The sequence below is a fragment of the Enhydra lutris genome, unplaced genomic scaffold, assembly GCF_002288905.1.
Source record: "Enhydra lutris kenyoni isolate GAN:26980312 unplaced genomic scaffold, ASM228890v2 scaffoldscaffold22, whole genome shotgun sequence".
Classification (NCBI taxonomy): domain Eukaryota; kingdom Metazoa; phylum Chordata; class Mammalia; order Carnivora; family Mustelidae; genus Enhydra; species Enhydra lutris.
In genome coordinates, this window is record NW_019154106.1 from 39982609 (window position 1) to 39994622 (window position 12014).

At 47.3% G+C, this 12014-nt stretch overlaps 1 protein-coding gene across 3 annotated transcripts in view; it reads right to left on the reverse strand.

The window, feature by feature from the left end:
- The window catches only part of LOC111149981 (neuron navigator 2), a 393207-nt gene that overhangs the window by 39632 nt on the left and 341561 nt on the right, over window positions 1-12014 (reverse strand). For 2 of the 3 annotated variants that reach the window (XM_022507270.1, XM_022507268.1), the window contains exons 20-22: window positions 9583-9635; window positions 4517-4540; window positions 4327-4401 (exon numbers count right to left, since the gene is read on the reverse strand). In XM_022507270.1, coding sequence (XP_022362978.1) covers window positions 4327-4401; window positions 4517-4540; window positions 9583-9635 — 152 coding nt within the window. Of the gene's footprint in view, window positions 1-4326; window positions 4402-4516; window positions 4541-9582; window positions 9719-12014 lie in introns of all 3 variants that reach the window. The other variant, XM_022507267.1, reaches the window with a different exon arrangement.

Consider the following 12014-nt stretch of genomic DNA (forward strand, 5'->3'; position numbering starts at 1 on the left):
GCTGCCAATTCTAATTAAAATATGCATCCCACTTGCAGAGATGTTAAAAATGTAGGGAAAAAAACACGTATATTAAGAGAAATGAGATGCTTTTCTGTCTGCCCCTTTCTCTTCAACCCTCTTCAAGGACAAGATGCAACCTCGTGTCCTAACACAAAGCCTCTTCCTTCCTCCAGAAGAGCCCATGATACATTGGTTGGTTGACTGAGGGTCCTGATAATATGGTCAAAACCAAGAATAAGGAACGGACAAGAGAGCTAATCCTATTGGCAACAGTTTCTCCATCTATAAAACTTTTTTTTTTTAAGATTTTATTTATTTATTTGACAGAGATCACAAGTAGGCAGAGAGGCAGGCAGAGAGAGAGGGGGAAGCGGCTCCCTGCTGAGCAGAGAGCCCGATGCGAGGCTCGATCCCAGGACCCCGAGATCATGACCTGAGCTGAAAGCAGACGCTTAACCCACTGAGCCACCCAGGCACCCCAATTTCTCCATCTATAAAATGGGTGCAGTATCTACTCCCTCCCAGGGTTGTTGTGAGCATTAAGTGAAACAATATAGGTGAACATAGGTCCATAAACATAGGAATGAACAGACACTGTGGGGAAAGGAAAGAAAGAGGTTTGGGATGGATGAAGTGACAAAAGACAGGATAAGAACACAGGTGGGGACAGATCGGGAAAGGGTTGTAGGAGAGGAGTGGGCAAATACAGGAGAAAGAGAAGAGCTAGTAGAGGGACTGTGACTCCTGGGAGGAGGGAGAAGTAAGATCTGATCATGGGGTCTGTAATATTCTAGAGGAAGAGAGGACTGATGTATTCAGTAAAGAATCAAAGTGAGGGAACAACCGGGGGACAGCTGGGACATTGTCCGGGGTCATGAGGAGGGTCAGTGGACATTTCAATTTAAAGAGGAGAGATCAGAGAAGTGAGTCAGAGGCCTCTTGTCACTAGACTTCATCTAACTGAAACAGCTGAGAATAAGGCATCTCTAGCATGAACTAGAGATGTTCTAGCATGTTGGGTCTTTTTTCCAACAGCTGTAGGAGTTAGCAGGGAGCAGGACCTCTTGTAATAGAAATGTTAAGTGGACTGCCCAGTTTCTTTCTGATTGCATGCTCTCTCCCTATTAAAAACTGAGAAAATGCTGTTGCATTTTAAAATCAAGGGATATGCCTTTGTTTAGTTTGCCCAGGAGAATATGGCAGAACCAAAGCCGATTAATTCAAGACAGTTTACATAGTGGATGAAGGAAACAGGGCCAGGGCCAGGATGTTGAAATGAATTACTGCTAACCTTGTGTTTCAAAGGAACGCCAAGGTCAAATTTTAATGACCAAATTTCCATTTATTTCAATTCTTTGATTGCCACCCAGGATTCTGTTTGTGGGCACTCATACTTTCTATTCCCTCAAACACAAAAACCTGACCCCAAGAAGACTACTATTGAGAAAGTGTTTTTGCAAACTCAAGAAGAAGCCACGTTTGCTCTGAAGAACCAGAGGTTTGCATTTTGCTTTCTAGAGAAAGGACTAACTTTGGGTCATCAGCAACTGTGAAAACATGGGCTGAGAGGCTGTTTGGAGCCTGGTTCAGAGCCACACAGCAGACTTCTTACCAAGTGCCATTCTCACATTCCCAGAAAAACAAACACGAATGGTATAAAAACACCCAAAGAAGGTGGCTTTGAGTAGTTTGTCCTAGAAAAACAAACACAGCTTGGCCTGTGAGAAAGATGGCAGACAATAAAACACGTTAGCGCGGCCGGTGGTGTGGTAAGACTAAATATTTACTTTCAAACAATACTGGACTCAGTGGCTTTGGTGAGGAGCAAAACATACTTTTGGAATAATAATAATGCAAGGGATCTCCCTCGGACTCTTCTGGAGCAGAGTGTAGAGTTCCAAATGGCCCAGTGTAAGATCCTTTGGGCAGCACAAGGTCATTGGAGGAAGGAACCCAAGTTTTGATAAATAAACTAATGAAACTAGCTTTTGAGTAAAAGGGCACCAATGGATGCCAGGAATTCTTAACTAGGGGAGTAGCTCCAAATCACTCAGGATGGGGGTCGCTGTCAAACCTCACATTTGGATTATATCCAGATTGGCTCATTGGGTCTGGGGTTGGTCTGGATTCAAATGGTACCCAGATGAAGAATATTCATAGAATACCACCTCCGGGATTTTTTTTTTTTTTTTTTTTTTTTTAAATAAGACCCAGGGGCACCTGGGTGGCTCAGTTGTTAAGCATCTGTCTTTGGCTCAGGTCATGACCCCAGGGTCCTGGGATCAAGCCCTGCATCAGGCTCCCTGCTCTGTGGGAAGCCTGCTTCTCCCTCTCCCACTCCTCCTGCTTGTGTTTCCTCTCTCGCTGCGTCTCTCTCTGTCAAATAAATAAATAAAATCTTAATTCAGATCTCTCAGCAATTTCTGATGTTCTGCTACTGACGATAGAAGCAGCAGAGAGAAGACAGACGGATAACGAAACACATAATGGCCTGATATGGGAGGGTGAGAAAATAATGCAAAGACTCCCAGAAATGTGAGAGCACTCAGGAGCATGAACAGTGAGAGGAGTTACGAGTTATTGAGCTTGTCATTAAGGTCAAGTACTCCACAAGGTACTTTGCGCACAGACTTTAAAGAGAACTGGTTTCCTTCCATTGGCTCAGGCTTCAGCAGGAACGACCTGGGCAAGAACTGCAGGTGAAATGATTCATTGGAGTATTGATTGACTCAGCTTCCTGGTCCAGAGAAGACAGCCTTTTGAAGTTGCCCTTCATTCTAACAGCATATTATGGGGTCGTGCAGGCTGCTTTGGGACAGGTTCACACACAGGTGTTTGTGGTCTCAGACCGGGCCGTGTGCTCCAGGCAGGATGCCCTGCCTCAAGGGCATCTCCACACCTTCCAAACCTCAGGCTCCAGCCTCTGAAGGGCAACCCTCACTGGCCCACAGCTCTGCAGTGGGGCTACTTTGCAGACCTCAAGTCTCTGTTTTCACTCTGACCCTCTGATCTTATAACTACGCCACAGTCAGGAAGCTTCATGAAGAGCAAACCAAACTGCCTCACTGCTCTGCTTAAAACACACCAATGGGGCAGCGGGGGTGGGGGGGGGCCCTCAGTGGGTTAAAGCCTCTGCCTTCGGCTCAGGTCATGATCTCAGGGTCCCGGGATCGAGCCCCACATTGGGCTCTCTGCTCAGCAGGGAACCTGCTTCTCCCCTCTCTCTCTGCCTGCCTCTCTGCCTACTTGTGATGTCTCTCTGTCAAATAAATAAATAAAATCTTAAAACAACAACAACACACACACACACACACACCAATGAAGCTCTACTTCCTTTAGCCAGAACTGTCCGCCTAAGAGCTGAGAGCCTCCATGATATGCGACGGACCTGCCCCTAGATTTCCTTTGATGCCTCACCTCACCTCCCCTCCCCTCTTCCTTCTCCCCTTGCCTCTTCCCATATCCAAGCCATAGATTCTAATTATACACTGAGCTACTTACGGTTTCTAAATGCGCTAAGATCTTCACCCTGGGCTTCTGCACAAATACATTTTGCACACTAGTGAGAATGCTGCCTTTCCACACATCCTCCCCTACACAGCATCCCCCAGATGTCACCTCCTCCAGGAAGCCTTTCCTGACCTCCCCCTCCCCCACCACGAGACTGAGCTAGGTGATCCTCCTTACACATTCCCACAATCTTCTCCCTTTATCTCTCTCTCTGAACAGTTATCATGTCATAGCTAAACAGTTCTGTCTCTCTGCGGTACCAGGGAAAGCACATGAAGAGGACAGTGACTGTGCCTGCTTTGCTGCTGAACCCACGGTGCCCGAGGCACAGTTGGCACTCAAACAGTTGTTGAATTTAATGCTAGCTGGCAGCATTTCCTGAACACGTACTTGTGGGTATTATAATTATAGAACAGTCAGCTATTTATTTGGAGCCTTGGATTTCTTTTATTTTTTCCCCGCCTGAAGATGAAAAGTTTCAGAAAGAGGAAGAAAAGGGAAACGAATATTTCTGAGCCCTTAACGTATTCCAGTACTGACCACGTGACAACCCAGAGAGCAGACGCTTACCATCCACCATTGCACAAATGAGCCAATACAGGCTCAGAGGCTCAAAGATGCTCCATGGAGCCCAGAGCCACTCAGAGCCTGAGTGGAAGCTCACAAGGCTAAAGCCACGCCCCTCCCACGGTACTGCTCCCACGGTACTGCTCCCACAGTACTTGGGGGCAGGCGGCCCTGACAGCCCGTCAGAAGGGAGCAGGGCTGCCCCCCTCCACCCCACCGTGGCTACCACCCTGTATCTGTACTCACATTTGCGGTCAGCTGCGTGGTCAAAGCTGAAACCTTCTCTTGTGAGGCATCCAGCTCCCGCCGCAGTTTGCGAATCTAAAGGTTGGCAAGGGACAGAGTTACTTGCTTTAAGAGCCCGTTCCCAGGTTGAGCGGGGTGAAGTAGTGGATAATAGCGAAGGAGGGAATGCAACCAGCAAACTGATCCTTACCTCAGACTGGCACTTTTCTTCGGGCTGTAAGGAAATCATAAGGGAAATTAGAGATCAGCTGAGGAACAAAGAATGGGGCAATGCAGTCGGTGGGGAACACCCGATTTGGATGCTTACAGCAGTCCCCAGGAGAGGAGTTTCTTTCCTGGTGTATTTTTCTGGATAAACTGGTTCGGTTAATTTGACCAATGAGAAAGGCCAAACAGGAAGAGCATATGATTATAAGAAATTAGGAAGGATGAGAACAACAGTGCAATTATTTTGGCTGTGAGGAGCCCCCCTGCTCCCATGTGGAGATGATACGGTCAGGTGCTCTGGAGAAGGCATGACAAGAAGGGATGAACCAGGGGCAGATGCCCTAATTTAGCGAATAAATGTACAGGTTCAAAAACATCCCAGGCCACACTGGGGACAACGTACACTAAAGAATTACCAGTCATTCATCTGAATTTGTAATGTGACTGGGCGCTCCTAGCGGGAGGACTGCTCATGGGTTAACCGCCGGTTTTACCCCTCCCTCTCTTCTGTCTGAGGCACTGCCCCAGGAGCAGCAGGAAGGCCTCCCAAATGAGGGAGGCTGGGAGCCCCCAGCAGCCAGCCAACTGACTCCCCAGGCTGTGTGGATCTTCCCGCCGCCCCACCTCACGGCCCCCAGTTACCTGTGACTCTGGGAGGTATGGGTGCAGCCTGTGGGCCCTCTTATTGGGAGAGTCTCCCATCCTGGGGCTGTGTCTGTGGTGACAGACACCTGCCAGCCAGGGACTACAAGGCTACCCCTCTCCTTCCATAGGGGGAACCGACAACAAAGGGGAACCTTTCTTTCATTCTCTTGCGGTTCTGCCCGGGGCCCATAAAAAAAGACACCCCCACATTCTGGCAATGTTGGAAGGATTCCTACCTTCCGTCCAACCCTCCATTCACGCTTCCCTGGGGGTGGGGCAGTGACTTGGGAGCCAGACAGGCAAGTGAAGATCAGTAAAGACTCTGTTTTATCCTTGGGTCCTAGACCAACTGGATTGGTCCAATCCAATCAATCCTAACAGCTACTAGTGACAAACCCATCACTTTAAAAAATCAGCATCTGACCCTGGTGTCTACTTTTCCATTAGCTCAGAATGTGAGTCATTACCCCCCACCAGACCCTATATCCACCAGCTGCAGCAGGTGGGAGGTGGTTCCTGCCTGCTTTCCCTTCTCCCCCTGCTCCCTACCCCACTGCCCAGACTCCTGATGCTGCCCAGGGGGGCCCTCCCTCAAGCTGGCTTCTAACAACAGCAACTGGTTTTTAGGAATACTGGGGCCAAACCACTTAATCCTCGCAACAGCCCTACAGAGTAGGTCCGTATTCTTTCTGAGGCACAGAGAGGTCAGACCTTGCCTAATGTCACACAGCTGGACAATCTCATCTAAGAAATGCTTTTGGGAGAACGCTGGGAGAGTTCCAGGGCTCACTCTTCCCTCTCTGGGAATATTCATCTATCCCTCTTTGCGCATCTAGGTGTTCATCTCTTCATGTCCACTACTGCCACCTATCAAAATTTATGGATTTCCTACTACGTGTCAGGCACTGTGTTAAGAAGCCGGGGTACAGGGGTGACCATGACCGCCAAGTCCCTCACCTCCTATAGTAGGTGGCATTTATTGAATGCTTACCACATGCCACTCTTCTAAGCCCTTTCCTTTCATTATTCATTTAATCCTCGTAACAACCTCCTGAGCAGGTACTAATACTATTCACTCACATTTTGCAGATGAGGAAACTGAGGCACAGGGAGGTTGAATAATTTGCCCATGGTCCCAGCTGTTAAGATGCAGAGCTGGGATGGGACCCATGGTCGTCTGGCTCTAGAGTCTATGATCTTAACAAGAACATTCTCCTTCTTTTACTACAGCTACATTCTCACGGAGGCCTTCCTGAAATCGGGCCCCTGAACTTCTGAGTCTGATCCAAAGGAGAAAGTTAATGGTGAGAACGTCATGGCAATCTAACATTTGGGAGGCTAGCGGAGGTCTGTAAGCAGGCTGAACCATCCAAGTAGGACGAGCCCTACTTCTAAACACTTACGTCCATGGGCCCAACACTCCTTCTCCATACCTCTGCCACCATCTGTCATTCTGCCCATTTGTCTCTAGGTTTGGGCCCCTGTTCTCAACAGCAGCCTGTAAAATCCTGTATTTTGTATCTTACCCCCAGCTGCTGTTCTTCTGTGCCTCTGGGAACTCTAAGTGAGGTTGGGAGCCTCCCTCCATTCAGGAGATCTCCTGAGAGTGCAACTACTGCTCTCTACCATTTAAGAAAGCCAGTCCAAGGCCAGATGGGGCCCCTTAGAGTTTCTCGACTCCAAGGGTTGGCACTGACTTCTCCATGGTAGTTGTTCACCAACATGTTGCCTTTTCTTTCCTTCATAATTAAAATTTCAGGCAATTTTTAGCCAGAATGAGCGTTCTTGAATATCCAGAAATTACATAGATATCAGGGGAAAAACCCATTATCAGTCATCCAATAAGAACCTTTAAGACACTCAGCCATTAAACAGACTCTTTGGTCTGGGCTGGGGGCAGCTTAGGAAACACAACCATCTCGTTTTAGACAAGAAATGACTGGTTCACCTTAACATTTACAAAGGTGCCTGAGTTTTAGAATTCTATCATTGCCAAGTGGCTAATAAGACAGAAGGGACCCCACGTCCATGCTGGGTGGTACCTATGTAGCCAGATACAGTTTGGAATCTACAAACTACTCTAACGTGAAAACATTTAAATGTTAGGCTATTTCTTATAAAAGTCTGCAGAAGTAACCTATATGCTCAGAGAAGGCCAGGTAAAAGGAGACCCTTTGACTCAGCAAATGTCAGTTGTGGGCAGCCCTGAGATGCCACAGCCCCCCAACAGCAAGGACAAAACTGACAGACACCTGGAACAATGAGGTCATTTGTACAAAGTCACACAGTGAGAAAAAAACGAAGACGGGGCCCTGGGTCTCTTGCTATCTGGTTAAAGACGAAATTGAATACTATTCCTAGGTCTTTGGTAATGTGTGAATTTACATCAATCCAGAAAGAATCATTTGAAATTTCCTGTCCACACACCCAGAATAGGAGCTACGGAAAGGCTCCTGAGGATAAGACCTTGCAATGATTTGCATGAAGGCACCGTGGCCAGGAAATGCCAGGGATGGCTTCCTGCATCTGAATTCTCACAGTGGGAGCAGCTCATGCTCTTTCCCTCCTAGGCTGGCTGATGTAGGCCAGGCCCTGTTTTCCACTCTTCCAAGAACAATTGGCCCTCTCTATGTTGACAGGAAATTCTGGGAGCTCCACTGGGAAAACAAGGGGCTCGGGCACAGCGATGTCTGCCGTAATGGCTCTGTACCAACCCTGTGACTGTAGAGTCCCACAACCCAACGTGTTCTTGGGTGCCTCTGGCCTCAGAAGCCTTCAGCAGCAGGCTCCTCTCTCCACCTACATCTCATCCTTGGGGCTTAGCCTAGAGCCCGGCACAGACCGAGGGCCAGTAAATCCTGTTCAAGAAGTAAATCTAGGTTTGAAAGTACCATCTTGGCACCCATGTCACCAATTTTCCCTCTTGAAGAAAGGACTTAACGTATGGGCTAGCTGACAGAAGGTCATCTCTACGTTTTCTTCGTAGACAACGGCTTCAGTGATCTCTAAGAAATGAAAAAGCGAGGGTTCTGTGACGACACTTCAGACCAGATGACTGGCTGAGGAAGGAGGTGTTCTGGAGGTGGAGGGGCAAGGTGGGTAGGAGCAGAAGAGATCATTTCAAGGTCCTTCAAGACAGACCATGTCAGCAATCCCTGAAGTCCGTTTGCTCGCTACAGGCCTATGAAAGAAGAGTCAGGCCCTAGTCTCTCTCGCTGGATTCTGGGATGGCCTTTAGCTTCTAAGGGGCCATATACAGTTTGTCCTGCTACATACACGTAGCTCAGGAACCCGGCACTACCAAAAAGTGAATTACTAAAACATCTGTCCTCCAAGGAATGAAGAGCTAAAGAATTTCCAATTCTCAATTAATGAAATGATTTTTTCTCCTATAGGAATTCCCAAAGTAAGGTTTCTAAGATAAATAGTTACGCACATAGCTACACACATAGCTATAAAAAAAAGCAAGCACCCCCAAACAAATCCAGAACCGTATTTGATTCCATGTGGATTTGCTCAGCAGAGCACTCATGGAAGCTGGCGAACACCGACGACAGCCAGCACCTGCTCTGGGCTGTGTGCACTGCCCTCGGTGCTTCACGGGTGTTTTCTTATCTCATTCAAGCCTTTTTTTTTTTTTTTTTTATAAACATATATTTTTTCCCCAGGGGTACAGGTCTGTGAATCACAGACTACACACTTCACAGCACTCACCATAGCACATACCCTCCCCAATGTCCATAACCCCCCCACCCCCCCTCCCCCCATTAACCCTCAGTTTGTTTTGTAAGATTAAGAGTCACTTATGGTTTGTCTTCCTCCCAATCCCATCTTGTTTCATTTATTCTTCTCCTACCCCCTTAACCCCCCATGTTGCATCTCTACTTCCTCATATTCAAGCCTATTTTTTGAACATCTACTACATGCTTGGCTTTGTTCCAAACGCTAAGGAATAAAAATGGAAAAAGTCCTTGTCATCAAGGAATATACGTTGTAGCTCAATGTCATCTTCCCAACAGTAAATCCACAAGCTCCACAAGCTAAGGGCTGCTATTCTCTCTGCTTGACAGATAAAGAAACTGAGGCAGACAGAAGTTGTTCAAGGCCTTTCTTTCCTAAGGCTACCAGCAGGTGGCCAAGGCTTCTCACACGTTCTAACTAGTTCCCACCCAAAGCGCAATGCCACTCTAACAAAGGAGTCAGTTCCTGATTCACTGGTTGAGACGTTAACAATTCGTAGCTGTTTGTGAATTTCAAATCTTACTCCCTGATGAATCAGGCCCCTTACAAGGGAGATACTTTCTCTAGGAGAAACAATTTCATTTTATATTTTATTCTTGACATACGTGAGAAAGGAGCCCCAGTTCTCACGGTCATAGCCACATAGCATTGATTTATACTCACTGTAGAATAAATTGATGACGTGCTGGAAACCAAGGACAGCGAGGATCCGTGTACTATTAAAAAAAGAAAAGAAAAAAAAACAGGTAAATTGCACAGCTGGCAACTATGGAGCCAAAGAGGGAGAGAGGAGGAGAAACTCAGCACTATGGGACACTACCAGGTAACTTCATCTCACCTTGACCCATCTTTTCCTGGTTTGGCAATAGGTCAGAGTCAAATAAGGAATAATTTGCAAGGGGAGTCTCTTTTCCTTTCCTCCCTTTTCCCCCCTACAACCTCTCCGTAATTTTTTCCCCATGAAAATAATACATGATTACTAAGTAAAAATGTTCAAGTATGGAGAAGTGATAAGAAAACATATTCACTGCCACAACCCACACGACTCATAATTTTATTACCCACAGGCAACCTGTAACCTTTTCTATCCCAGCACATTTTACTCCTTTCCTTCTCTCTCATTCCATTCTTCTGCCATCCATGACTTTTCTCTCATGTATTCCTCTAGGGATGAGATTGTGCTGCATACATGTTGTCTACCCTGCTAGCTTCTGTCACCTGTGTATGCACAAAGATGAGCCCATTATCATGAACACAGGAGGCTGGCTGTTGGCCATAGTCAACTCATTCTAGAAGACCATGTGGTAGAACACTTGCTCAGAAAACATTATCTACTGAAGACATTCTTCTTTTGATTTCTACCACGTGTACAAAAGGACAATCAAGTGGTGTCCTCTTTTCTGTCTCTGATTGGTTCTTTGGATTCAGAACCATCTTCATACCCGCTTTGCACCCCTTCCTGCCCCCAGCCAGTGGAGTTATTTTATTATTTCTCTGTAATTTTAAATCATGGTCTTTTCTAAGACTAAGTATTCTAACGTACTTCTCTTTCTGGGAACCAGATGCTTTAACGACATTTTCTTAGTAATCTCTTGACAACTTTTTGAAAGACAAAAAATATGCCTGTGGAGACATCAGAGATGTTTAATTGGGCACAGCTTTCCTGACCACAAGTCGAATGCTCTACCCCCACACTAGCTATCCTCTGTGGTCTGAGAGTGGGAGGCTTGGGAATAACTTTCCACTTGCACTAAAAGGCTTGCCCTTACCACCCAAGAAGTGAACTCAACTTGGATCAGCTTTGGGCAGAAGCTACTTGCCCATGAGATACCTGACGAACAGCTCAGCCCACCACCCAGGTGCCTCCACACTGTCTTCCCATAAACCTCCTGACCTCCTGCTCTTCCTTTACATGCTCCCATCCCATTCAGAACCCTGCACTTTTCTCTCAAGCGTGCCCTGCCTAACACTTGGCCTCCACAGAGTGTCTGCCTGTACAGTTCCCTTTGTTTTGGATGCTTCTCATTTCTGCCTGTCCAAATCACTGGGCTCAGCTCAAACAACGCCTCTCCATGAAGCCTTCCCTCCGTTCCCTGCCTGCCTGCACCAGATACACGCCCTCCCCCTCTGAACCCACACAGTTCTTGACTTGCCTGTCCGGCCCTCCTCTCTCCTGGAAGGTGCCTGCTCTTCTGAGGTTATGGCTACACCATCACTCAAATCCACTTTCCTTAGGAACACTAGGGTTTGAGATCTTTTCCTCCATTCTGCTGCCATCCATGACTTTTCTGGCCCTTGCCCCATAAGAAATCAGTTTATGGCATAAATGGTCAATAATGGCTTCCAGTGTTCATACGTAGACACACCAGCAGACGCCTCTCATGCCCCAAACGAGTGGCTTAATGTTTAAAGGGGTTAAGGTACTCTAGCCCCATGAGACGGGCAGTAGGGGCAGATTATACTGGAGGCCAAATGGGGGAAGAGACATGAGTAACATGCAGCCACCCTCTAGCTTTTCTTTCATCCGGCCCCACATCTTTCCATCACACCACCTGCTCAGCCAGCACAGGGCTGCCATGTGGGACAAGTCTGCTGGAAAATGGAAGTTGGTCTCTTCTATATCTCCAGCTCATATGCACAGACTTAGACACTGCCCTCAGCAATACCTCAGTGCAGGCCTGGGGCCGCCGGTGAAGAGCGCAACTGGTAGGCTCCTATGGAGGTAATTCTTCTTCCCTGTAATTGACTCCTCTCACTAGGTAAATAGCAACAGCAAGGCCGTGGTCCAAAGAAAGACTCCTTGATTTCCAGAGTCAGCTCCAAACTGAATGTGGCTTGCCTGAACCATTGCAGTGGGCCTTACTCCAAGTGAGCTGAACCAAATCAGAGCCTGGGTTATGTGTCTTGGATACTTCTGGACAGCAAAAGGCAGAGAAGTCTTGCAAAGCCAGAATGGCAAAATCACACCATGCATTTTCTACCCTATACCTATATCTTTAAAATTCTGAAGCTATGTTGGGCACCTAGGTGGCTCAGTGGCTTAAAGCCTCTGCCTTCGGCTCGGGTCATGATCCCAGGGTCCTGGGATCGAGTCC